This window comes from Malaclemys terrapin, chromosome 14 (genome assembly GCF_027887155.1).
Source record: "Malaclemys terrapin pileata isolate rMalTer1 chromosome 14, rMalTer1.hap1, whole genome shotgun sequence".
In the NCBI taxonomy this organism is placed as follows: Eukaryota; Metazoa; Chordata; order Testudines; family Emydidae; genus Malaclemys; species Malaclemys terrapin.
In genome coordinates, this window is record NC_071518.1 from 12,425,235 (window position 1) to 12,449,994 (window position 24,760).

General features: G+C 38.7%; 2 protein-coding genes across 2 annotated transcripts in view; one reads left to right on the forward strand and one right to left on the reverse strand.

Moving 5' to 3' along the window:
* MAF (MAF bZIP transcription factor) overlaps positions 1 to 5,481 on the forward strand; it is a 234,132-nt gene extending 228,651 nt beyond the window's left edge. The window contains exon 3 of the mRNA XM_054049159.1: positions 5,402 to 5,481. The gene's annotated coding sequence lies outside the window, so the exon portion shown is untranslated. The remainder of the gene's footprint in view (positions 1 to 5,401) is intronic.
* WWOX (WW domain containing oxidoreductase) overlaps positions 5,361 to 24,760 on the reverse strand; it is a 680,961-nt gene continuing 661,561 nt past the window's right edge. Inside the window, exon 9 of the mRNA XM_054049157.1 lies at positions 5,361 to 6,713. Coding sequence (XP_053905132.1) covers positions 6,525 to 6,713 — 189 coding nt within the window. The 3' untranslated portion in view covers positions 5,361 to 6,524. The remainder of the gene's footprint in view (positions 6,714 to 24,760) is intronic.

The window sequence follows — 24,760 nt, forward strand, 5'->3', positions numbered from 1 at the left end:
GCACTCTGGGCGGTGGAGCAGTTAGGGCACAAGGAGCAGGGGGGGGTTGATGGGTCAGGAGTTCTGAGGGGGGCAGTCAGGGAGTGGGAAGTGGGAGGGGGCGGGGGCCAGGCTGTTTGGGGAGGCACAGCCTTCGCTACCTGGCCCTCCATCCAGTTTTGCAACCCCAATGTGGCCCTCGGGCCAAAAAGTTTGCCCACCCCTGGACTATCTGATGGTTAGGTATAGGGATGATGTTCTGCTCACAACAATGGGTACATGCAGTGTGAGGTTCATTTGACTGTTCAGTTGGCATAGATCTAAAGACCACTATTTTTCATTTCTCCTCCTACCCTGTTGTGTAGTGCTGTCAGACTGCTGCCACATCCCATCCCAGAGGTGGCTGAACTTCAGAAACGGCTAAAGTCAATCCTACTCATAAAACACTTTGGGATGGAAACCACTACAAAAACGTAGCTACGAGTATTTATTAACAAGTACAACGGTAGCATTCCTAGTCTGTTTTACATCTCAGAGCTCCTTGACTCCAAAAGATGTGTTCCAATAAGGCATCATGTCCTCTACATGTCCTACAGCTTTCGCTGTAGTTTGGGAACCCTGACTGAAAAAAAAAAATACGTATCAAGCCAGAAACATACTTAAATTGAAGTAAAATACATACTTAAACCAGACAACAGACCTGGAATGAAAAGTGTCAGGTTTTTTTACAGTGTTTGATTAGAAACTGCAGAGAGTTGTGCCATGAAACTTGGCAAAGATTTTTAAACCAAAAAATGGACAATAAATAATAAACATACATATGGAGAAATAATGATTGTAGTGTAAATTCAGGATATATGCACACTATGAAATGCTGATAGGCTGCCATTGAAATTATGACAATGTAATCCTATAGAATGTTGTCAAGACAAATACAGAGTGTGTAATGTACAGGCAATTTTTCCCCAGCCAGATATAATTATCAATACTAAAGCAAAGGGACAAAAGAAGATCAGTCTAGACTTTCTCACTTACAGGATATTGATCATTCCAATGGTAAACTAGTTAGTATAAGTGTGCTTGGCTTGAAAGGTCATGAGCTTAACCCCCTAACAAAGAGTTATTCAACCTTGACGTGTCAAATTATTGCAGTGTTGCTGGAAGGACGTTCTCTAATACAATCGCTTACCTGGCCTCAGTAGAGATTAAATGTGTCTTCTGTCCCATAAAAAAAAAAAACTAAGCAAACCAAGACATTGTGGCCACTGGAGAACCACTTCTGTGTTGGTTCCTGGTACTTACACGCTTTAGTTGCAGGTAGGTTTCAGGTGTATCACAGTAGTAATTCTTTCATTCCACTGGACATGGATGAAATTCTGGCTCCACTGATGGCAATGACTGTAGTGATTCACTTCAATGTGGCCAGGATTTCACCTGATCTCCGATGCACGCTTCCGGCTGGTCAGTTCTTTGGTGTCAGAGGAGGTTGCTTACTCACCTGCCTGAAGATGATCACAGCAACTGCAATCATCTATCAGTGGGTGAGTTATGTTCACATAAGAGCATATTTTGCATGCTTAGCCATTTTGCCAATTACTTTGATCAGGGATGAGTAAGAACCTAAGAACTGCCATACTGAGTCAGACCAATGGTCCATCTAGCCCAGTATCCTACTTCCAATAGTGGCTCATGCCAAATGCTTCACAGGGCATGAACAAAACAGGGCAAGCATCAAATGGGCCATCCTGTCATCCAGTCCCCACTTCTGGCATTCAGAGCTTTAGGGACACGCAGTGCATGGGGTTGCATCCCTGACCATCCTGGCTAATAGCCATTGATAGTTATATCCTTCATGAACTTAGCTAATTCTTTTCTTAATCCAATTATAGACTTGGCCTCATGACATCCCCAGGCAATGAGTTCCACCAGTTGACTGTGCGTTGTGCGAAGAAGTACTTCCTCTTTTTTTGTCTTACACCTGCTGCCTATTAATTTCATAGCATGACCCCCTAGCTCGTGTGTTATTTAAATGGCTAATTAACACTTCCTTATTCACTTTCTCCACACCAGTCATTATTTTATAGACTTCTATCATATCTCCATTTAGTCATCTCTTTTCTAAAATGAACAGTCACCATCTTTTTAATCTCTCCTCATAAGGAAGCTGTTCCATACCCCTCATCATTTTTGTTGCCCTTCTCTATAACTTTTCCCAGACCTAATATATTTTTGAGATGGGGTGACATAGTATACCAGGTGTGGGCACACCATGGATTTATATAGTGGCATTTTGATATTTATTGTCTTCTTATCAATCCCTTTCCTAATAGTTCCTAGTAGTCTGTTTGAAAACATCTGCTCAGTGTGCAGCGGCAGGCAAAAATGCAGAGAACTATCCAAGATGACATGAACATCTGTTTCTTGAATTGCAACAGCTAATTTAGTCCCCATCATTTTGTTTGTATAGTTGGGATTATGTTTTCCAATGTGCATTACTTTATACTTATCAGCACTGACTTTGGGCAACAAAACTCCAGATTAGAGACTCAATTTTGTGAGAGCCCTTTGTAACTCATCACAGTCAATTTTGGATTTAACTATCTTGAGTAATTTTATATTGTCTGCACCTTTACCACCTTTTCTAGATCATTTATGAATATGCAGAATAGCAGTGGTCCCAGTACAGATCCTTGGGAGAACCCTGCTATTTACCTCTCTCCACTGTGAAAACTGACTATTTATTTCTACCCTTTGTTTCCTAATCAGCCATGAGAAGACCTTCCCTCTTATCCCAGAACGTTAAAGAGCCTTTGATATGGCACCTTGGCAAAGGCTTTCTGAATGTCCAAGCACACTATATTTACTGGATCACCCTTGTCCACATACTTGTTGAACTCTTAATAGAGTGGTGAGGCCTGATTTCCCTTTATTAATTCGTTCCCAACATATCATGTGATTGAAAAGGGACATGTTGACCTCAGAATGAAAGAATAGGACAAAGATAGAACCACATGTGAACAGTTCTTCACTATGGCAGTAGAAAGTGTTCCGGTTTATAGTCTCTTGGTTGCCCCTCCATCAGAAAATCATAGCAAATAAATTGGTACATATTTATCAATACATCTCAAAAACATTCTTTATCCCCTTTTATATGTGTTTTTATGGAGGTAAATGGAAAGTGCCTATTAACACTACCAGGTGTTTGCAAAAAGCATGCTGGCTGGTTTCCAAAAATATAAGTAACACCATCTATTTTTCTTTATTCAATCCTTTTTTTGTTTTGCTGGCATAATACGAGTTAAGGTCTATAGAGTTTGCTTTTGTATTCGACCTAAGAGCACTTGTCTGCAAATATTACTCCCTAACAGATTGATTCCAGTGTTCATTACAATTAGTTAAGTATACATCAATTTCAGTAAATCATCTGGAAAAAAATATAACCTGGTCAATAAATAAAGCTGAATGCAACTGCACCAAAATTTATACCAGCGTACAGTACAATTTTCAAAGCCAATGGCTTAGAATTATCTATGCCATGAATCATTCATCAACATGGAGATCATGTTTTTTGCTCCTTTTGCATCTCCCTTGCATCTTCTTTATGTGCTGCTAGCCAGCCTGTTTATAAGTGTGTGTGTGTGTAGGGTTGGAAGGGACCTTTACAGGTCATCAAGTCCAGTGCCCTGCACTGATGTTCTGCCACTGGGGGCCAACAGAATGCCCTTTGCTTGAGGAAAAACAAAAAGGAAGTTTATTTTTACATGGGCTTGCTTTGCTCAGAAAACAGAGAGGAAAAAACGTTGATATCCAAATTCTGGACACAGTAACATATTAGTGTGACTAAGCATTTGTTAACCATAGGCATAGGAGTCAGATGAACTTGTTCAGCAGAGTAAATGCATGGCAGTGCCTTCATACTGATGACAGATATAGCTGTCTGTGAGATTAAAACAGGCTTTTCTCTCCAATGTGGACCACTACATAGAGGTAAAACAGATATCCTTTGAAGGAAGGCAATCTTTCTGAGTACCAAATTCTCATAAAAGCATACAATATTTCAGCAGTGAAGAACGACAGGGTGTGCATTATTAGTTATTAATGTCTGCCTAAGTGGGAGTGTAAGGCCCAAGGCCTTAGGAAGAATATCAGTGCACTCAGTAATGTTTAATTACACCTCATAACTTACCCAGAAATGTCATCCTATGACACAGTGTTTCTCTGTTGTCTTAGTTCTGTTAGTATTCTATTGGATTGCTCCTTTTTGCCAGGAACTAGAAAGCCAATGCAATTGTTAGGATAGTATATGACGGAAGCTACATAGTTTCTATTCCCCTGATAAGTAGCCGTCCATTTTAATAATGGTTTTGACCCTCTCCCGAACTCAATTTTTCCAAAACTAAACCCATCTCCCTGAAAATTTTCAGGCATGATTTAATGCTAGGGTTTAATTTATGTGAAAAATTTGATGCAAACTGGACAAGGCATTTGGGAAATATGAAGCATTAAAAACAGGAGGTGATCACACGTTTAGAGTATGTTCCTCATGTTTGTTCTGGCTCACATAACTCCAAAATGACTTGCCCTAGAAACACCCAACTTATGGTGGGATTGATGCCTTCAAATAGTTTGTGGGGAAGGGGTAGAAGTATTTATTTACTGAAAGCCATTTCCATGTATTTTGTGGATTATGCAAGGTTTATAAATACTGCATGACCTCAATATGGAGTTCCTATACTCTGCATGGCCCCTTTGAGATGGTCATGACATAGGTAGAGAAACAGTCAAGAACCATCAGTTCTTCTGGGACCAGTCTGGGAAATGAAGGAAGGCAATGATATGGGGGCTGGAGAACTGGTCTGGGGATGAAGTTGAGCTGGCCAAATACCACTGGGAGAGTATGGTTGCTGCCACACCCTTTGAAAAGGTGTGCCATCTGCTTCCCCATATAGGGCCAGCTCTGCTGGTTGGTGTAGAAGGCGGGCAATACCCCCATTTTCAGCTCCCCATGTCTACAGCTGGTGCTAGGCTTGTTCTCAGGGAATGTAATCAGCGCCTGTATGTGGGCACAAAGGGGGGGGGCACCTCTAATGCCCTCTCTAGCCCTTGTGCAGTGCTGCAATGTTTTAGTCTTCTATATCCTGGACTGGATAACACAAGCTGAAAATAAAAGCACTCAAAACAAAGTGTATTATTATTATTATTATTATTAAAATGGGCATTTATTATGATGGGAGGATACTAGCCTATTTATTTCTGACCAGTGTGCTGTTAGGTTTTAACACACATCCACCAGCTAATCAAACCTAAGCACTTCATGAATATAGAGGAGGAAACTCATAGAAGACAGAACAATTATCAATAACATGAATAATAGAGTGAACTAAGGTTCTATTTACAATCTTTATTTCTGTTTTGTTTATAGAAAAATGATGCTGGAATGCTGATGGCTTAAGACAACTTTTTGGCATGAAGACAGCTACAAAGCACAAAAAACAAAATATGAACTCAGAAAGAAACAAGAAAAAAAACAGCGTTTTCATGGCATCGACAAGAAGCTCTTTATTTTTCCTCAAGTTTTCTTTTCTAAAAAAAAAATGGAACTAAAACATTTGCAGAAACAAGACAAACTTTCTCTTCAGGTGACAATATTCAAGCATGTTCTTTTACTAAATTTAAATTGAAAGAAAAAAAGAAATTTTGAACAGGATGCAGTATTTGGAGAACTGTGAACCTTCAAAGACAACAAAACAAACTCTTTAAAACTGTGAACCAAGAAATGGAAGGAACAACTTTTAAACCCCTGATTACACCCTGTGTGTTCTGAAGGAGACAACATCATCTTTTCCTAAAGCAACAATATTTAGGGAATGGTTTGGAACGTACCTTTTATCATAATCTTTTAAGGAAAACCTGCATATTTAATAATTAGCAGTGGAGTAAATCTGACTTTACCATTTCTGTTCAAATGTCTTCTTGCACCTTCCTTTTCTAGACAGCACAGTTATATTTGCAGCCAGCAGCCAAAGGCAGGGAAGCTTGCTTTCTTTATTACTATTCATTTTGTTTTTTATTTGCCACACCCAATAAAAACTTAGTAGGGAAAAGAATAAACAGCGCTATCATCTCCTGACCTAACAGCAAATAATTACCACAATATAGAGGAAATCCCATGTTATTTTTGGGCTATCCATATAGCCATTAATCAAAGCATCAAAAAATATACTTTGCATTGCTCTTCTAAAATAACTCAAAAGATGCCTCCTTGAATTACACTTTGAACGGGCTATAACCAAAAGAAAGAGAACCAAGAATAACTAAACCCCAGAAAGCGATATTGTCCCTTTAACCCACAGTATTCCCAACTTCCCATTAGTACTTAGCATTTTTCACTATGTTGTGACTGATATTATTTCATTTAACACTAGCTAATCTGTATCGGAGGTATATGGAAACCCTCGAGATGATAAGATTGGAAAGGCTCCAGAGCTGGCAGTTTTCTAGCGTGCACATACTCTGTGTGTTTTGATCCTTACAAAAGCTCCCTGTTATTTGGACTGCCTGCCAATTCGTTCTTGGATCAGTCTCTCGCTTAGCTCCCACAAGGCTGCAGCCGTCACTTCATTCTGGGCCTCTTGTGATGGCAAACAGCGACAGCAGTTGTTGAAGTACATTCCTCCCAGGCCCTCCAGCTCTGGAGCGGTGGCACAGTAGACAGTTGTGGCAGCTCCTTGTTGCTAGAATTAAAAAAAAAAACATATTATAATTCTAATTTAGACTGTGGTCCTATGAAGTCATGTGTCTTATTAAAATACCAATAAAAAGCATTGCAACTCACAGGTAACTCACAGCATGACAGTGTTAAGGGTATTGGATGGAAGTGTTAAAGACACTACATTACTATCTGGAACCCAATTTGAATACACTTTGGTGACCTTGTTTCTTTTTTTTTTTTTTTTTACACCTCTTAAAGCAAACTCAAAATACAAGGTCTATTCCATCTTTACTCAGACAAAACTTTCTGCAACTTCAGTGAGAATCTTGCCTGAGTAAGAACTTCAGGATCTGGCCAGCTGGGATTATGTGAAACAAACACAAAGATTTAAAAGCAACACACACGTCATGTAAAACCTTCCTGATTTTCCTTTAGAATAAAAAAAACAATTTACCAAACTACTTAATACCCCCCACTTCCTAGTTTTGATAAGCAATGCAGACTGACGTATTTTATATCTTTAAAATCTCTTGTACAATATTAACCCGGACATTCCAATTAAGGCCTATCATGTAACGTGCTAATGGGATCTGTGCCCAAACTGTCCATATATCTTTGGTCAACAATTTTACTGTGGCAGCTGTCACCACTGCTGTGTGAGAATGTTTATCTACTGTGCACAGAGAGTGTAGTTCTTAATTTGCAGAGATTCAGTGCTTTCCAGTGGCTTTGCCATCCTTCTAAGACCTACTTCTAGCATCTTATAAATCACTAAGAAATATAACAAATAGATTAGAGCTGTGGGGGCAGCTTTTTTTTATTATTCAAAAATCTAAGCTCCAATGAGGAAAATTGATCGCTTTGAATTTTTCTGATGGAAAGCTGAGGGATTAACAGTTGAGGCCATAACTTTTTAGTGAGTGTGTATGTGCATGTGGTGGGATATTGCATCATCGGGATTGGCAAAGCTCTGACAGAAAAGCTGTAAAGACGGCAAGAAACCACTTTGCTTTGCCAGCTATAATTAGAAATAGGGTGACCAGATGTCCCGATTTTATAGGAACAGTCCCGATTTTTGGGTCTTTTTCTTATATAGGCTCCTATTACCCCCCACCCCCATCCCGATTTTTCACACTTGCTGTCTGGTCACCCTAATTAGAAATAATAGGATGGAGCTCATCGCGAAACACCATGTGCGCAGCTCTAATTTAAAAACAATACAGTTTGTCCAGCATCTTGTGATTATTTATGTACATCATAGTCCTTTATGTGGCAACTAATTAAGAATCAGAATACAGAGGCTATTGAGTATGATAGAAAAGGTAACTAAAGAGAAAATAGATGTTACTGAAATGAGATTTGATAGGGGGCAAGAATGGGCTTCCCTCTCTTTTCCTCCCAATTATTTTCTTCTCTCGGTTCCAATGGTTATAACTGTGGCATCTCACAATGCTACTAACAAATCAGCCAGTGATGGAGTGGCAACCAAACCACATATTTAATGTTCTCATCTTTCAATGGCAGCTTTGAGTCTAAAAGGCTTGAATTCTCCTCAAGTTGGGTTTCTCCTTTGTTCTCAAATTATGTAGCATGGCAAAGAAAGGCATATTAAATTGTTTTTAGGGTCCATATTCTTCACTCAAAATGGAAATAAGCTGAGAATGAGGACTTAGAAAGGGTCTGTTGGAAAACACCAATATTGACTGGTACAATGAGGAAAAATAAGATGGTTATTTCTGGACCAAAAAAACCTTTTCAGGTTAAATTGCTAAATATTAAAATGGTTTTATTAAACCAAATCATTTATTTGAGGAAACAATGCCTTTATGAATGTGTTTGGTAGAATTCAGTAGCAAAAATACCTACCACAATGTAATATGGTTCTACAGCAATTACAATAAAAGTAATATAATTTATAGATAATTATAGGCTCTCTGTAGAGTTGCACAGCCTAGGTATGATCATTCTATCCAATTGCATAGAGTGGTTCAAAACACACATAGAAAGTGATCGTTTTTGTATTCAATCCCATAGGATTTTTTCATAAGAGTCAAATAAAACTTATGTGCTCAATGCCAAAGACTAATCACTATACTGTGGCTGAAAAGCTGCTTTCTAGCTAGCTCAGGCTAGATTCAGTCAGAAATGAGCTCATTCATAAACTGGAAGTTTACTATAGTTTATGTTTTTTTAACTCACTTTTTAACAAAATCTTCAGTAGTTAATAGGGGCCAAATATCCCGTAATGTAACTGGTAGATACCAATTCAGGGTCTGATCCTGTAAACCTGACACAAGCTAAGCTCCAAGTGAACACAACGTGAGTGCTGGTGCACGGGCATCTTTATTTAAAGTGAAGATAAAGGACATGCAGCTGGAAGACTCCAATATTTTACCATTTCAAGCTTCCATTGTTTCCTACTATGAACAATGTGCCATTTGCTTTTGGGTCAAGTGCTACTTCACCAACTTCTAAATGTTGTGCTCATTATGTGGGCTGTCCTGGAGAAATGAGCACAGCAGCTTTATCGTCCAGAGAACAATACTTTTTTTTGTCCTTAAGAAGGGAAGTTAAATTATATTTATCCCACAGAAGCAAATAACGTGGTGGGTGAAACTAATAATATTTAGCATTGACATCTTCAGAGCAACGCACAAACACTAAGTAATTAAAGCTCAGAACGTCCCTACAGGCACACCAGTATTACTGTCTACATTTCAACAGGTGGGGAAACAGAGACACGCTCCAGATCTACATTGCAATTAAACACCTATGGCTGGCTCATGTCAGCTGGCTTGGGCTATGGGGCTGTTCAATTGTGGTGTAGATGTTCGGGCTTGGGCTGGAGCCTGGGCTCTGGGATCCATGGGGAGGCGGGGGCCCAAACATCTATACCGCAATTAAACAGCCCCATAGCCCGAGTCAGATGACATGGGTGTTTAATTGCAGTGTGGACATATGCACAGAGGCCTAGCCCAAAGCTACAGACGGAGCCAGTGTCAAAAAAGTGATTTGAACTAATGAGTTCCTGGCTCTTTGTCTTGTGCTCAGGCCACTAGACCATGCTGCCCTACTGAGTGAGAAGGCCTTGAGGGGACAAAATATCCCTTTAAATCCAACGGGAACCCAAAGTGCTTTAGGAAGGGTTTATAAAGCAGAGCCCTCCAAATGCCAACACAGCCACACATATTTAAACGGATTGAGAGGACACTTTTTCCTCAGCAAACATTGTTTATCCTTCATCAACACAGTCATTTGAGTGACACCTTTATATGATAAGCCATTATATGACAGTTTAATAACAAGTTTTAATTTTTTGCTCATCAGCTTTCCGGTTCACATATCATCAGCATAAGACAAAACAGGATGTCAGGGAATCTAATTAGAAAACAATTCCATACTGCTGATACAAGATGAAACATTCTTAAACTGCTAAAAAGAGCACTTTAATCACCGTTGAATGACTTTCAATGCCAAAGCGGTTTGTGCCATGTCAGTACATAATTTGAAACAGATTAAAGTACCATATAAAAGAATTAATGTTAACAACTCCATTAAAAAAGTCTTAAACAATGAGCTTGTCAATTGTCACAAACGTCCATGATCTATTGTGATTTAAAAAGAAAACTTATAAACAATGATAGAAGGTCTGGGCAACCTAAACACTTTTTTTTTTTTAATCAGAAGACTGTCAGTTGTATGTGGTGCTAATCACCAAAGCTGGGGGGTCAACCATCTTTAACCTGTAACAAAGGCAGTGAGTTAGAATGATGAATACACAGGAGAAAGAATTTCTGAGAAGCCCAGTTGAATCTTTAATCATGCCTGAATGCCATTTCCGATCCAGTCAAACATTTGAAAGCTGCCAGGCTAGTCCCATGCCATCAATCTTTATAGTGTATATAAAATTACCCAGGAATCTTGTTTTGGCTTAAGTTAAAGAGTGTCTTGGTAATAAGGGTTCATCATTCTCTTTCACAAATCATTTGTCAGATTTGCAGTACAATCTTAAACTACAGCAGGGTGGGATTTATAAAGCAGTTTCTGTTTATTTATACTTGAGCCTCAAAGATCTAAATTATCCATCCTTCCAAAATCCTTTGTTGGGATAAAAATGTTAAGTAGCTACGAGTTCGTAGGCATTTATTTGCTAACTGCTAGCTATCAATTTGTAGCTGATGGCACTGAATACAAATGCAAATAGAGTATCTTAATGGTAAAATAAAAGGAGTTCTTGATAGACAGAATATGGTTAAAAAACTCATTAATATATGTAATGCACCCATTAGTATTCTAACTTACTATTTATGTTCCTGATAAGAAAACATAGTATACAGTTAATGTTTAGTTTTCAGATTTGTCTATTTTCATGTTTATTTCCTAAAATTAGAGTCCTGTTCTGAAGCAGGTTTAAAAATGAAGCATATAAATAAAAGAAACAAAAGTCATAACGTTCCCATATATTCATCAACCACAAATGAATAGGCACCATTCTAAATAGTATTAATGGCATACCAATAGCACTGAACATTGCAAAGCAAGGGAGATGGAATCAACTTATTTGAAAAATATTTGATTTTTTTTTGTAATGAACAATTAAGAGAAAGGGTTTGTATGCAAATATCCTAAGGGCAAGTGTGACATTGAAAGGTGGTCACTGGAAACATGTGAATTCAAAATTATAAGAGAGGCAAATACTTGTGACAAGATCCAAATTCAAAGCAAGCAGCTCTGATAAAATGAAAAGGCAAGTGCTTCCTTAAAACTGTTCAAGCTTTCCTTGTTATTCATCTCAGGTCTATTAGGCAAAGCAAACACTTTCGAGATGCAAAAAACAGCAGATTAATACAGCTGCATTGTGAACATGCCACCTAGACTGGAATAATTTATTATACAGCAGTGGAGAGATGAAGTAATAAGCACATATTCCACATCATGGAATAAATGGTACTTTTCATGCCCTCTCCATGCCTCTGAATAATACACTTACAATGGAGCTTAAAGTCACTCTGGTAGATGGTGGAAACATGTTTTGTAGTTTATCTGTTGGTATCTCTGCACTGGGTAATTACTGATTCCATAGGAAAGGTCTATTGTATAAGTCCTAGTTGGAAAACAACGTGTAGGGAGATCACCTCCCGAATGATCAATTTCACATTTTCTAAAGCGGACTCTAAAACTGCTGTTACAATTTTATACACATATAGCCATCTCTTCAGCTCAGGTAAACCAGTAGCTGAGAATGTGGCCAATCATTTCTTTACAACCCTGGTTCTGCACATGCAAACTAGGTCCAACTACATGATGTATTCCTGGAAACATACATGCCAACCCAGACTGCCTGCCTGCACAAAAGCATGCTGCAGATGGTTGGGAATGTAATGTTTGCGATTGCAACTTCAAAGAAGAGGCTTTGTGGCTCAAGTCACAAAATTTGAATCTAGGTTTGAATTTCTAGTAACCCCAAAGTGAAGGATGTCCAGAACTTGGATTTTAGCTCACGTTCCTCTCAATATACACCTATTCCCTTCTCTAGTTACCACATTAAAAATGTTCAAAATAGTAAGTATGAATTGGTATTCATTTTGTATGATTCACAAGTCCATGTGGGCATAGCCTAAAACAACCAATGGACACAGCAACAGACGTCTCTATAAACATTAGCAATTATAAATCATTACTCCTCCTCAGCAATTCATTCGGCCTACAGGATTTCCCAATGTCCTGAAGCACCTTTAAAGGCCAATCTTGAGAGTTTCTGAGTGGCATCAGCTGCTGTGGAAGCCAGTGGGAAATGAGGGAACTTAGCCTAGGACCTTATTTGCTAAGGCCTCCTTATTAGATGACAAGATTAATTAGCCTCCTGGGGTAAAAATCAAAACCAATCAAAATAAACTTTTAAGAATACTATTACAAGTAATACATTTCTCTTTCAAATGCATGTTGTTGCTGCCAAAGGGTAGTGGGTATGGTGTTCAGATGGTTTTCTCTTGTACAATGCAGTGTACAGTTTTTAATCTAATACATGGCATTATATCAGAACTGCTTACCTCTGTCTACAGTACTCCAACCCACAGCACTCCCCAAATGACACTGTTGGCCTGAGAATATATGTATTAATGTAAAATAAGAAAATAGGACTCCCGGGTTGTTTCTTCAATAGAGAAACGTGAAGTAGAGACTTGGGTGAATATGGTAAATTGAAACCATATCTGTAATCAAAAAATGCCACTTCTGAACTGCCAGGTCTGATTGAATGACAAATAAGAATCACTTCACTCAAGGTGCTACCTATACCCAACAGACAGCAAGAAAACCTGACCTGAACTGGCTCTGAAATTACAACCTTTTCAAAGGTCTTATTGAACCACATCAAAACCAGAGAAATTGCTGCAATCTCTTTTTCCTCAGAAAACTTCTGTATCAACCAGTGTAGTCTCTTAAAAGACAATACAATACTTAAACTAAAATCTATAAGATTTGCTTATTTATTCTGATCCATTCCTTTTCAATTAATTCTCCAAAATATTTTACAACGAAGACTCAAAATAGAAAGGCTTCTGTACTTGCAAAATATTTCCGAGTTGGTTTCAAGTGGTAACTTTACACACAGTCGCTAAGACCTCTGCACACTTTACATATATTATAGCAGATAAATACTTTATATTCCCTGAGTAGGAAAACTGCAGCAGTTCACAAAAGAGGATTTGTTTTCTACTGCTGAGGCATTAAGGCCGAGTGATTATTTCAATAGTATTCAGTATATACAGTTATATTTAAACTACACTCTAGGTTTTAACTTTGCAAAAGAAAATGTTTCCATTGCAATAAATGTATTTTGATAATGGCACTTTGGTGTTTGTGTTATGCAAGTTAATATGATATTAATAATATCAATGAATTGTTTTTAAAAACTACATACTTCCAACATCCTGGGTCAAACAAAGATTGCCTACCCTTATTCCATAGCAAAATACAGCACTGGACTGAAAGTCAGGAAACCCAGGCTGTATTCCTGACCTTGACACTAACTCATTGTGTGAATTTGGGCAAGTCACGTAATCTGCGTGCACCTCAGTTTCCCCAGCTGTAAAATGGGGGGAGTAATATTACTTACCCACCTCACAGGGCTGTTGTGAGGACTAATTCGTGTCTGTAAAGTGCTTTGAAATCTTTGGATGAAAAGCACTAAGTGTAAAGTATTATATTATAAGCTATTATTAAAGTGCTTAGAAGATGTAGAACCAGGTTGGCAAAATATCTGATAAAAGACATGTTTAACATACACATTTTTCTTTATTGTAGAAACCCCACCGTTCCGCAGTATGAAATCCTAAATCCTTTGCAACATTGGGCCCTATTCTGATCTCACTCACACCGGAAGGGTCTTTTGCCCAACTCAAATGGAAAAGGGAGCTTAGCAATGCTCTCCCTCATACAAATTTGTGTGTCTCCTGAGAAACTTGTCAGATGAAGTACAGGTGAGCATCCCAAAAGTAGATGACAGAAAAGGAAACAGCACAAAGGAGGATGTTCGATGGGTTCACTGTTCCATCACCTTTGCATATATTACAAGGGGCCAAATTGCACAGGGGATACTTATAGCAAGTTACCTATTTCCCAAAATGTATCTCTTCCTCTTTCTAAATATCTTACTAAAGTGGGTGATCTGTTTCTGAAAACCATTTCCTTGACCTTTAACTACTTTTTGAAGGGAGACAATGTGAGATTGTACAACCAGCATTTAAACAGCAGCAGTACTTTAGGGCTTGCTGATTTGGCATTTTAACAGGGCTCAGCCTTTCACAGTGATCAAGCCTGCTTAATTTTTGTCTCCAAAATACTAGGCACTGTTTTCACTTGATTTTTTGTAAATTATTATTCTACCCCACTGATGACTATGGACATGATGATTGTTCCTCCCTGTCTCTTATTGCTGTATCATAGCTCTTAGCAGCAGTGTACTACTTCATATTGTTCCCTATTATTGGGAATTGAGAGTTACTGTCGGAGAACTAGCATTGTTTGTTTCATTCCATTTTGGGGCAGGGACAAGCTTAGGTTGACCTTGGTACATTCATATCCAAAAAGTTTACTCCTTGTTCCATTTCCCAAAAGTGTCCATTGGCACTCAGGGCAAAGTGCCAAAGAGCTGTCACTCTTGGACATCAAAGGCAGCAATATCAGGAGTAGATTGTGTTGGTAAAACTCCCTTCCCCTGTTTTCTGAGCTTTTGGAATCTGTACCATCTCCCCATGTAAGGAGTACATCGCACAAAACATTCAATTGGTCAAAAAGGGAATCCCAAGAACATATTGGAAATCACACTGAAATATACAGCCAGATATTAATGGGCAAACATGTATTTGACACACAGGTTAGAGTTCTTGTCAGTAACACATGTAACTTACCACAAAGAAAAATCAGATACACTGCTGTAACTAAAACATTCAGAATAGGGTCCATTGATGCTCAGATATGTGTGACTGCTCAAAGCTAATTGGAAATGAAGAAGAATTTGTTGACACGTGGTTTCAATTAATAATTTATGTTGACTTGAACTGTTTTAAGTTTTTGCTGTACCTAACATTAATTATATATATATATACACTTTATATAAATGTACGTATACATACAATCCTGTATATGCTGTATATATTTATATAGCCTTTTAATACTATTACTAGTGAGAATTAAGACCTTTTTCATGCACAGTATTGCAAAGAATGTCATCGACATACAGAAGAAACCAACAATTGGCTTCCTCTCTTATTTTGTACAGAATCATTTTAGCCTGAATATGATTTCAGCTGTGAGAGAGAAAAAAACAAACAGCAGTATGCTTTTTGAGCAAGTGACCTTTCTGGACAAGTATGTAAAAAGCTGTTTGTTTAGGTTTTAACGACAAGGACTGATTTTTGTCTGTTGATATACATATATACAGCTTGGCACTAAAATGCATTGAAAAAAACCACAGGGTGTTATGATGGGGACATATCATGATTAGAAATTAACTACTAACTGTCTTCCAGAAACTAATTAAGGGAATGTATTTTGCAATAATACAGATCTAGTAAACAGGCCTCTACTGTCTAGGCTTAGCGCTATATGCCAAGCACTCCTGTATTATGTACATGTGATTTTCATAGATAGCCTGCTGTAAAGTGAGCCCTGTTAGAGCATCTTTCAGGCTCAAAGACACTGGCCTTGTTAATATTTCATTTAGTACATACTGTAGAGTCTTATTTATATTACTTCTATAATTAACGGTGATAGCTTAGGCACTGCCTTTACAAGGAGAGATCCCTGTATGTTGGTCAATGGATAATGAGAAACAATAGATATTTCATTCACCAGCAGCTTGTTGCTAGTTAGTAGGAAATTATTGTGTGTACTGTTGCTTTAATTGCCAGGGTAAATAATGCTGCCGCTGTGTTAGTGAACATTTTAAAGCACTTGATGCAAATAGAATAGAAACAAAACAAAACAAAAAATTACCTTTATTATGCTATACCTTAGCATAGAGAGTTTAAAAGGTATGTCTTAAAACATTTGCGTTCTATCATGCAAATATATCTTAATATGCATGTGCTGACTATTCTACTACTGTATTTTAGGAAATACAATTATGCTGCCTTTCTCTTCTCCTGTGTAGACTGTAAATAACTGTAGATCTTTCTCTTGTTTTCCTGTGTAAATATATGTAAATACTAACAAGCTATGCATGCTGATATTCTAGGCAATTTCAGGTACTTTTATAATCTGAAGGCATGTACTTGAACTGGTTTGTTAAAAAAAAAATCAACCTTCTCAAATCCTTTAAAGCTGACTAGAAATTAAAGATTTCTTACTAGACTGGTTCCTTCAATCTCAGTTGTTTTTTGTTTTCCTTTTTCCTTCTTTGTCAACATCATCATCTATTGAGACCTGCTGTTGAGGATGCTTAGTTTAGAGCTGTTTTCTTTGAAGCATGTGCATTGCCCTTCTCTCTCACCCTCCCTTCTTTCTCTCCCTGAATGCAATTCACCCCTGTGCAGAGGACCTGCACCGCTTAAGTGCTACTCAAGCCCTGTTTCCAGGGTTTAAGTGAGACTTATAGACATTACCCAGGCCTTCCGTGGAGAGGTGAATTTCACCCTCCTTGCTCTGATCTATCTTTTGCTTAATTGGTTTTTATATTTCATTTTCTCAAATACCTGCTTCATCAAGTAATTATCCAATGTCTACAGTGCTCAGGATTTAGTTTATAGATAGTCGTTACATCAGCCCATTCAAATTGGTGAAATGGGTTTGCTTAAGAGCCTGCAGCCTTGGCAGTCTCATTGCTCTGTGGTTGTGGTAGGACGGTACCCTGCAGACTTGCTGCTCACTCTGCTACACTTTCCTGTTTGAACATACCCTTCGTGTTTCCTCTTTAGTGTGTTTGTAAATTTGATAGACTGTGAAAATAATTTGATAAATGGCTTGATAAATTCCCCATCTCTTTCCTTCATTGCTGTAATACTGTTTGGGGAAGCCTTTCAATTGGAGGAGTGTGAACAAAAATGAAATTACCTAAGCTTGTAAATCAAGTCGTCTCCCGCATACAGATATTGTTGCAAGGTTTCAATTTAGTTCTCTTTTTTTTATTCTTTTTAATAAATGAAGAGTCTTTTGAAGAACATTGTTGGGAAATAAAGCACACCAAATGTTCATTCCTTAATGCGGTGGGGAAAAAACCCTGCTATGTTAGTCTCTATGGAAACCAAATGCAATGAAAACTTTTTAATGGCAAGAAAACAGCTTTCATGTTTGAAGATGCTTTTTCCAGGGTAGGTATATCAGGATAAACACTTTAATTGACAGTATCTTTGTGACTTTTTCATTTCCTCCAACTTAACTTGAAGTCTCAGGAAAACCTTCCTAGTCCTTGAAGACTTTTTTTAAGATGAGTGTTTAAAAAGCTGAGTTGACATGGGCATTATGTTCAAGTGCAAGCTGTACTATTCTCTAATAGAGAGCGTAGAAGTGGTTCATAGGATTATTATCTTTCTACAGACAAAACCCATTACCTTCACACTAGGAGGGAAAAGCTAGTTTTTAACCTATATAAAATTGAATCAATTATCAATAACTTTGCATGGTTTCTTGGCTCTGCTGGGCAACGGTACAACACAGCCTTTGTTATGCTCACAGCAATGCTAGATACATATGGTGATTTGACAAATGGACTCCTTACAGCTTTTATTTAAATAACAAATAAAATCTGCAAAAGAAGTCTCAAGGACCTTACACACTGAATGTTGGAAGAGAAAAAAGAAACTAAGGTTTCAGGCTGATCTCATTTGTACTGTTACTTTAAGATTATTTCCAGTAAAATTCAGTTATAAATACAAAAAAGGAAAGTCAAATTCAGTAGAAGACAGCAACGCATGTTAGGAGGAATCATAAGATCAAGGGATCCTGCTGTCTCGGGTTTCCTCATCTGGGAAAATTCTGCCATAGACCCTTCACAGTCTTATGGTCTGAGAGATGCGAACTTACCGCCAAGTCAAGTTCTATCATCTCCAGGGAAATGACTTTAGGTGGCTTTCCTGGCTTCCCAGAAATCTTAATGTTTCCAGAAGACAGGAGGGAAGAGCCAGCCGACTAGTCCCTTTCCCTGGTGGCATATGCTGCCACACATGTGTAGCACGTTCTACTTTGATTTGTTCAAAATACACATCTTCATATCTTCTGACAGACAATCTCAACCTACTGTCCCTTGACACAGAAATCAATGATCTTAACAGCAGCCCTGGAAACTTTCTACTTCCTGTCTCTAGATTAGGGCTGTCAATTAATCACAGTTAATTCACACGATTAACTCAAAAAATTAATCGCGATAAAAAAAGTAATAGCGATTAATCACAGTTTTAATCACACTGTTAACCAATAGAATACCAACTGAAATTTATTAAATATTTTTTTATGTTTTTCTACATTTTCAAATATATTGATTAAATTACAACACAGAATACAAATATTACAGTGCTCGATTTATATTTATTACAAATATTTTTGCTGTAAAAAACAATAGAAATAGTATTTTTCAATTCATCTCATACAAACACTGTAATGCAATCTCTTTATCATGGAAGTTGAATTTACAAATGTAGAATTATTTAAAAAAAAACCTGCATTTCAAATATATTTGAAAATGTAGAAAACACCCAAAAATATTTAAATAAATGGTATTCTCTTATTGTTTAACAGTGCAATTAATCACAAGATTAATCACAATTAACAGTTTTAATCACGCGATTAATCGCGATTAATTTTTTTAATCTCTTGATAGCCCTGATGTATATGTGTGTGTGTTTGTACATACACACGAACACACGCTCACAGACACCCAGAATTATGGATTTGGGGGAAAACTTTCTTTATTAGACTCTTATCAATTTGTCCAATTCAGGGGAACTGCTTCTACAAAGTACATAATGATAAATGGCACATTTGCAAATTATTTTCTGAGTGCTGATGAGAAATCAGCAACCTGCAAGTTACCATGACTTTCAATGAGTACTCCTCTGCAAGTCTAGTTTGCTGAAATCCCTGCCAGATGAATGCATTGGTATATTAGGGGTCTTATAAATTAGCATTTGATGAAAAATAGCTGTAACGTCCATTACAGCTATCATCACAGCCAACAAGGCGACTGGGTTTTGGATTTTGAAGACACAGATGCTTTGACAAGAGAGATGTTGCTGCATTATGGTATGTTTTTTCAGCAACTTCTGCACAGATTGTGTATCCTTCATAAATCCTCAACTAGACATGAAACTTTACAATTTATTATTTAAACTTCCTTCTGCATCTTGGTTAGACTGACGAGGAGCTGCAGCTATAGCCGTCTCATTGCAGCTATCTCAGTCCTGAAACCCACTTTTCCTTCCCTGTTGCAGAAACTAAGATTGTGTGTATGTAGAGAAAACTCTTGAACAGACAAGTATTGAATGGTTTGCTTTGGGAAGGGAGGACATACTGCTATGTTGTTCCTCATTGCTCAGACAAGTGGTACATCTTTGTGCCTGGCAGGACTGAGATCTGTAAACTGAATCCCTGGTAAATTTGTTAATTATGAATACAAGGACGAGGCTAAAGAATGAAAAGGTCTTAAGTTATATTTCATATCCAGATGACAGGTTTTAATGCCTCTCCATCAAATTAGTTTAAAAAACTGCAAAGAGTCACACTGCTAATTCAGTGTACCGGAGAAAAAATTACATTTCTAAGAAATACATCTTCATCTAACATGTAGCCAGTGTGGGGAATTCACCACTCCAAGTGCTCACAGGGCCAAATACAGTAGCTGGACTTACAACTGGTTTATGACTAATATCAACAGCCAAGATGTGATCACCTTACTTATGTAGGTAGACTCATTGGCTTGAAAGAAGTGATCGTAAGTAGGTCCAACATTTATAGCTTCATATGATAAAGTGGTGGTAATTAAATGTCATGTTTCAGGAAATCAACTCTTCAACCTGGGGGAAAGGAAGTAATTTTCCCTTGCCCATGAATAGCATTGCACAATTGGCCAGATGGATTATGGGTCCCCCACACACACTCCACTATCCTTCTGAAAGACTTGGCATAGGTCACGGCTGCAGGCAGGATTACCATACGTGACAGACCATTGTAGCAATGTACCATGGTAAAACTATGTTGGTAAACGGTGTGTTTTTTCCTGATAATTACACGAAACAATTTTCCCTCTGGTAAATGCTCTGAACACTTACATTTAAGTTACAAAATCCTTCTGTATCTGAATGTTTGAATATCTATGCAAATCTAATTTTCTACAAACACTTATTTACTGTCTAGAGAAATACAATAACAGTGCATCATACATTTAAACTATACACATTATTAGAAACATCTGTAGCACTCAGAAACCTATTTCTGCTTTTACCTGAGCCATTTTCCAGATCCCATAACTCTGTCAACAGTCTTTCTCCAGTTTTGTTTAGCTTATCCTCAACAGACTCGGCTTTTGTGAGTGGACAAGGCATTTGAGTGTGCACCACAGTTATAATGGCCTGACTGACAGCTCAACCAGATAAACACAAGAGAATAACAGACATCGGAACAATCTGGGTATTCATTTTGTCCATTCAACTGGATTGAAAGGATTTGCCAGCCAAGGGCACAACACTTCAGGCTAATTTGCTCAGCCAAAGCGCTGCAAGAGTGTAAGGCTACAAACGGATGACTGATGTTGGGGGGATCAGAGTCCTATTTGAGGGTACTTATTATTCACCACTTTCTCAGAGGAAATTAAAGCATTAACTACGCAGAGCATCCATTTGAGTCCTGAAAGAGGAAAACATATAGAAATGGACTTTGTTACAAAACTTGAACCCTTTCTCTTGTTTCCCCTCTCCTGTGTTAATTCAAGCTCCTTCCTCTTCCTGGTCCTCTATCTCCTCCCACCACCACTCCACCATGCTTTCCTTGCTCTTTCTCTTCTTTCCTACATAGTCTCTCACTTCCTACATTCTTGCTTACTGTCACCTCGCTTTCTTCCTGCTTCCACACTCTGATTCATGCATTTTTCATGCTGTCCCCCTATGCTTGGTACACCCTGGCTACCATGAAGACAATTTTATTTTCCAAGCTTTTGGAGGCCAATATCTTCATCAATCATGCCTCTATGATTTCTTGTATTTGGACAGTCATCCAGAGTATCATATCTGTCTACATTATGTGTTATCACAATTTCATACAGTTTAAGGCCGGACAGGACCATAAGATCATCTAGTCTGAACTTCTATATAACTGGTACATCTACACTGCAATTAAACACCTGCCGCTGGCTTGGGTAGGGTGACCAGACAGCAAATGTGAAAAATCCGAATGGGAGTGGGGGGGTAAGAGGTGTCTTTGTAAGACAAAGCCCCAAATATCGGGACTGTCCCTATAAAACCAGGACATCTGGTCACCCTAGGCTTGGGTCCACTGGCTCGGGCAATGGGGCTGTAAAATTGCAGTGTAAACATTTGGGCTGGGGCTGGGGCTGGGGCTGGAGCCCAAGCTCTGGGACCCTGCTAAGTGGGTCTACACAGCAATTTTAAGCCCTGCTGCCTGAGCCCCATGAACACAAGTCAGCTGACCTGGGCCAACTGCAGCCCTGCTGCAGGTCTTTTATTCCAGTGTAGACATGGTGACGGGATTCCCCCCCACCCCCCCCAGGATGCAGCCTGGGACTGTGGGACTGCTGTGTTCCCTTAACTCTCTCCAGCCTGGGCTGTGTCTCACAATGCCTTGCTAGTGACCAGCAGCAAGAGTGACCAGCAGCAAGCCCCTCCAGGTGCTGTGATCACTCAGCACAACAGCATCTGGAGCCCCACACCCAGCTAGATTGCAAGAATGCTCACAGAGCCACTCATGAATCACACAGAGAAAGGCACCAGAGCCAAATCCCCGCAGCTCCCTGCACTGTACCTCAGGAATATACCGTCTTGCATTGCTCAAGATGGGCAGTGCAGATTTGTTAATCGGTTCACCACTTCGTCAATGGAAAGCAGTAACGCAGAAGCTTAAATGCCTCATATTTGGTGCAATGGCCACATCAGAGCCAAAGGACTAACAACTTTAGATATGACTTTGTGGGGTTTTACAAAACCACCAACAGCACTTTTAAAAGTGCACTTGACATTTTTTGATCTCTTTATAGAAACCATTAAAAGGCAGATCAGCTCTGGCGCATGTGTTCAGTGAAATAGGAGACAAGCCTCTCAGGGATCTCTATCTAGCTTAAAACTATTTGTTTCCTCTTCTGGATATAACGTCCTACAAACACAGCCTGAGAATATACGTTTGCATGGAGTATTTTGCTGATTTGTATTTTAAATCCAGCTCGCTAAATACAGATGTAATTACTTTTTTGAATATTATTGTATGAACTAGTACCTGTCCTATACACCATACACCTGCATGATGTTGTAGTGGATAGCAGTACAATGGCAACTTATAATCTTTCTTACACTGTTACCAAACCATGAAGCTGATGGAAAAGTTATTATTTACTAAATTATTGTTTACTCACAAGTAACGTTAACTAAAGAGAAACATGGTATGTGTCTGAATTCTAAAACAAACAGCCCCATTCTTTACCCTAAATCCTGAGACTCAACTCTTTCATAATGTGGATTGCTAAAAACCACATATGCAAATGATAAATAACAGTGTTATTGTGCATTGAGCTAATAACACTACCACGTAGGTCCAAAACCTCATTTTTGACCCTTTCAATTCAGCATTTGCTCAGTCTGCACTGGCTCCTTCAATTTTTCCTTACACTTCTAAACTTAGTACCACACACACACACACACACCCATAGGTGTAAAAAGGACATTATCCCTTCCTACGTCAAGCAATGACAGAAGGGAGAAAAGGAAAGTTAGCCATGCAGCTGCTTCTCTACCTAAACCTCACACTGGCACATTCAAACCTAAGGGCTCCTGGTGGGATGTTCATAAGTGCTCATTGTTGGCCTACCTCTGCTCCCTCATTGATGTCAAGAGTAAAAACTCCCAACAAATTAAATGAGAGAAGAGTAAAGTCATATGGGATAACTTGTGCCTTTGGATCCTCATCCACTTTTCATCAAATGGATACATGTGCACAAATCTGATCAGACTTAGTTTCAACTAAAACTACCTCCTCCTCCTTCCAGTGTTCTCACCTAACCCTGTTACAATGGTCATTAATATGTCCCTGCTTAGCTACATGCCAAGCACTAACTACTTTCTTTCTGAAAAAAGAACAGGAGTACTTGTGGCACCTTAGAGACTAACAAATTTATTAGAGCATAAGCTTTCATGGACTACAGCCCACTTCTTCGGATGCAAGAATTGGGCTGTAGTCCACGAAAGCTTATGCTCTAATAAATTTGTTAGTCTCTAAGGTGCCACAAGTACTCCTGTTCTTTTTGCGGATACAGACTAACACGGCTGCTACTCTGAAACCTTTCTTTCTGAAAGGATTTTGGGCTCATTCTGCCTTCTGTGTTTGCCTGTAACACCTCTTTTTTTGCCTCTGATAGCACCGCAATACGGAATGCTAGCCAAAGAACCTGACAATGCCAAGGGTATTACACTAAGCCATGCGCCTCTTAAAATGTCTTGCCAAAATCTGTGATAACCATTAGTCTCCTTTTCTTGAAATCCACATTCTAATCTGGCCACAGAAGTCTAATGCAATGGGAGAAAAGTGTGAGAATAGAAAAGATGTTACCAGAAGATCCTACTGCTTAACTCAGTACTCTGAGACTTATTTAAAAGCATGTACTTGAACTGCAGATAGAATTCAAGTTCAACACAAGAAGATAGTGTGTCATGATCAACATAGACAGACAGGGGGGGAAATGATACAAACACGACAACTGTTCTGCGCAGGGCCGCCCAGAGGATTCAGGGGGCCTGGGGCAAAGCAATTTCAGGGGCCCCTTCCATAAAATAAAGTTGCAATACTATAGAATACTATAGTCTCATGGGGGCCCCTGTGGGGCCCAGGGCCTGGGGCAAATTGCCCCACTTGCCCCCCCTCTGGGCAGCCCTGGTTCTGTGTACAAAAAAGACAAGTGCAGAGTTTTTCTGGAGATTATGCAGGTAGAAAGTCAAATAGATGCAATTCTATGTGCTATCTATAATATTATATTTATAAAGCAAAAGCAATTCCTCATAGCTGACATCAGCTGATCTTTAAAGAACGTCCTTTCAAAGCCTACACATGCCATTGAATATAGGAAGTCCATTTCCTGATCCCTTATGTCTCCAACTTTTGGGTGCTCACATTTTTCCCACCACTATAGTTTTCTCCTTATAAGGAAATTAGTGTCATTCCCTAACACAAAGCCACTGGATTCTATTTTCCATGCCATCTCCTAATCCTGTTGCTATTATAAAGAGTCTGGGTTCGACAAGAATGGAATAAGAAATGACTATGGGAAGGAGAAGAATGTACTGGCAGTATATTGAATTGAACTGGCTGATACTATACCAAAAGTACAAACATTAGAAAGAACAGGAGTACTTGTGGCAC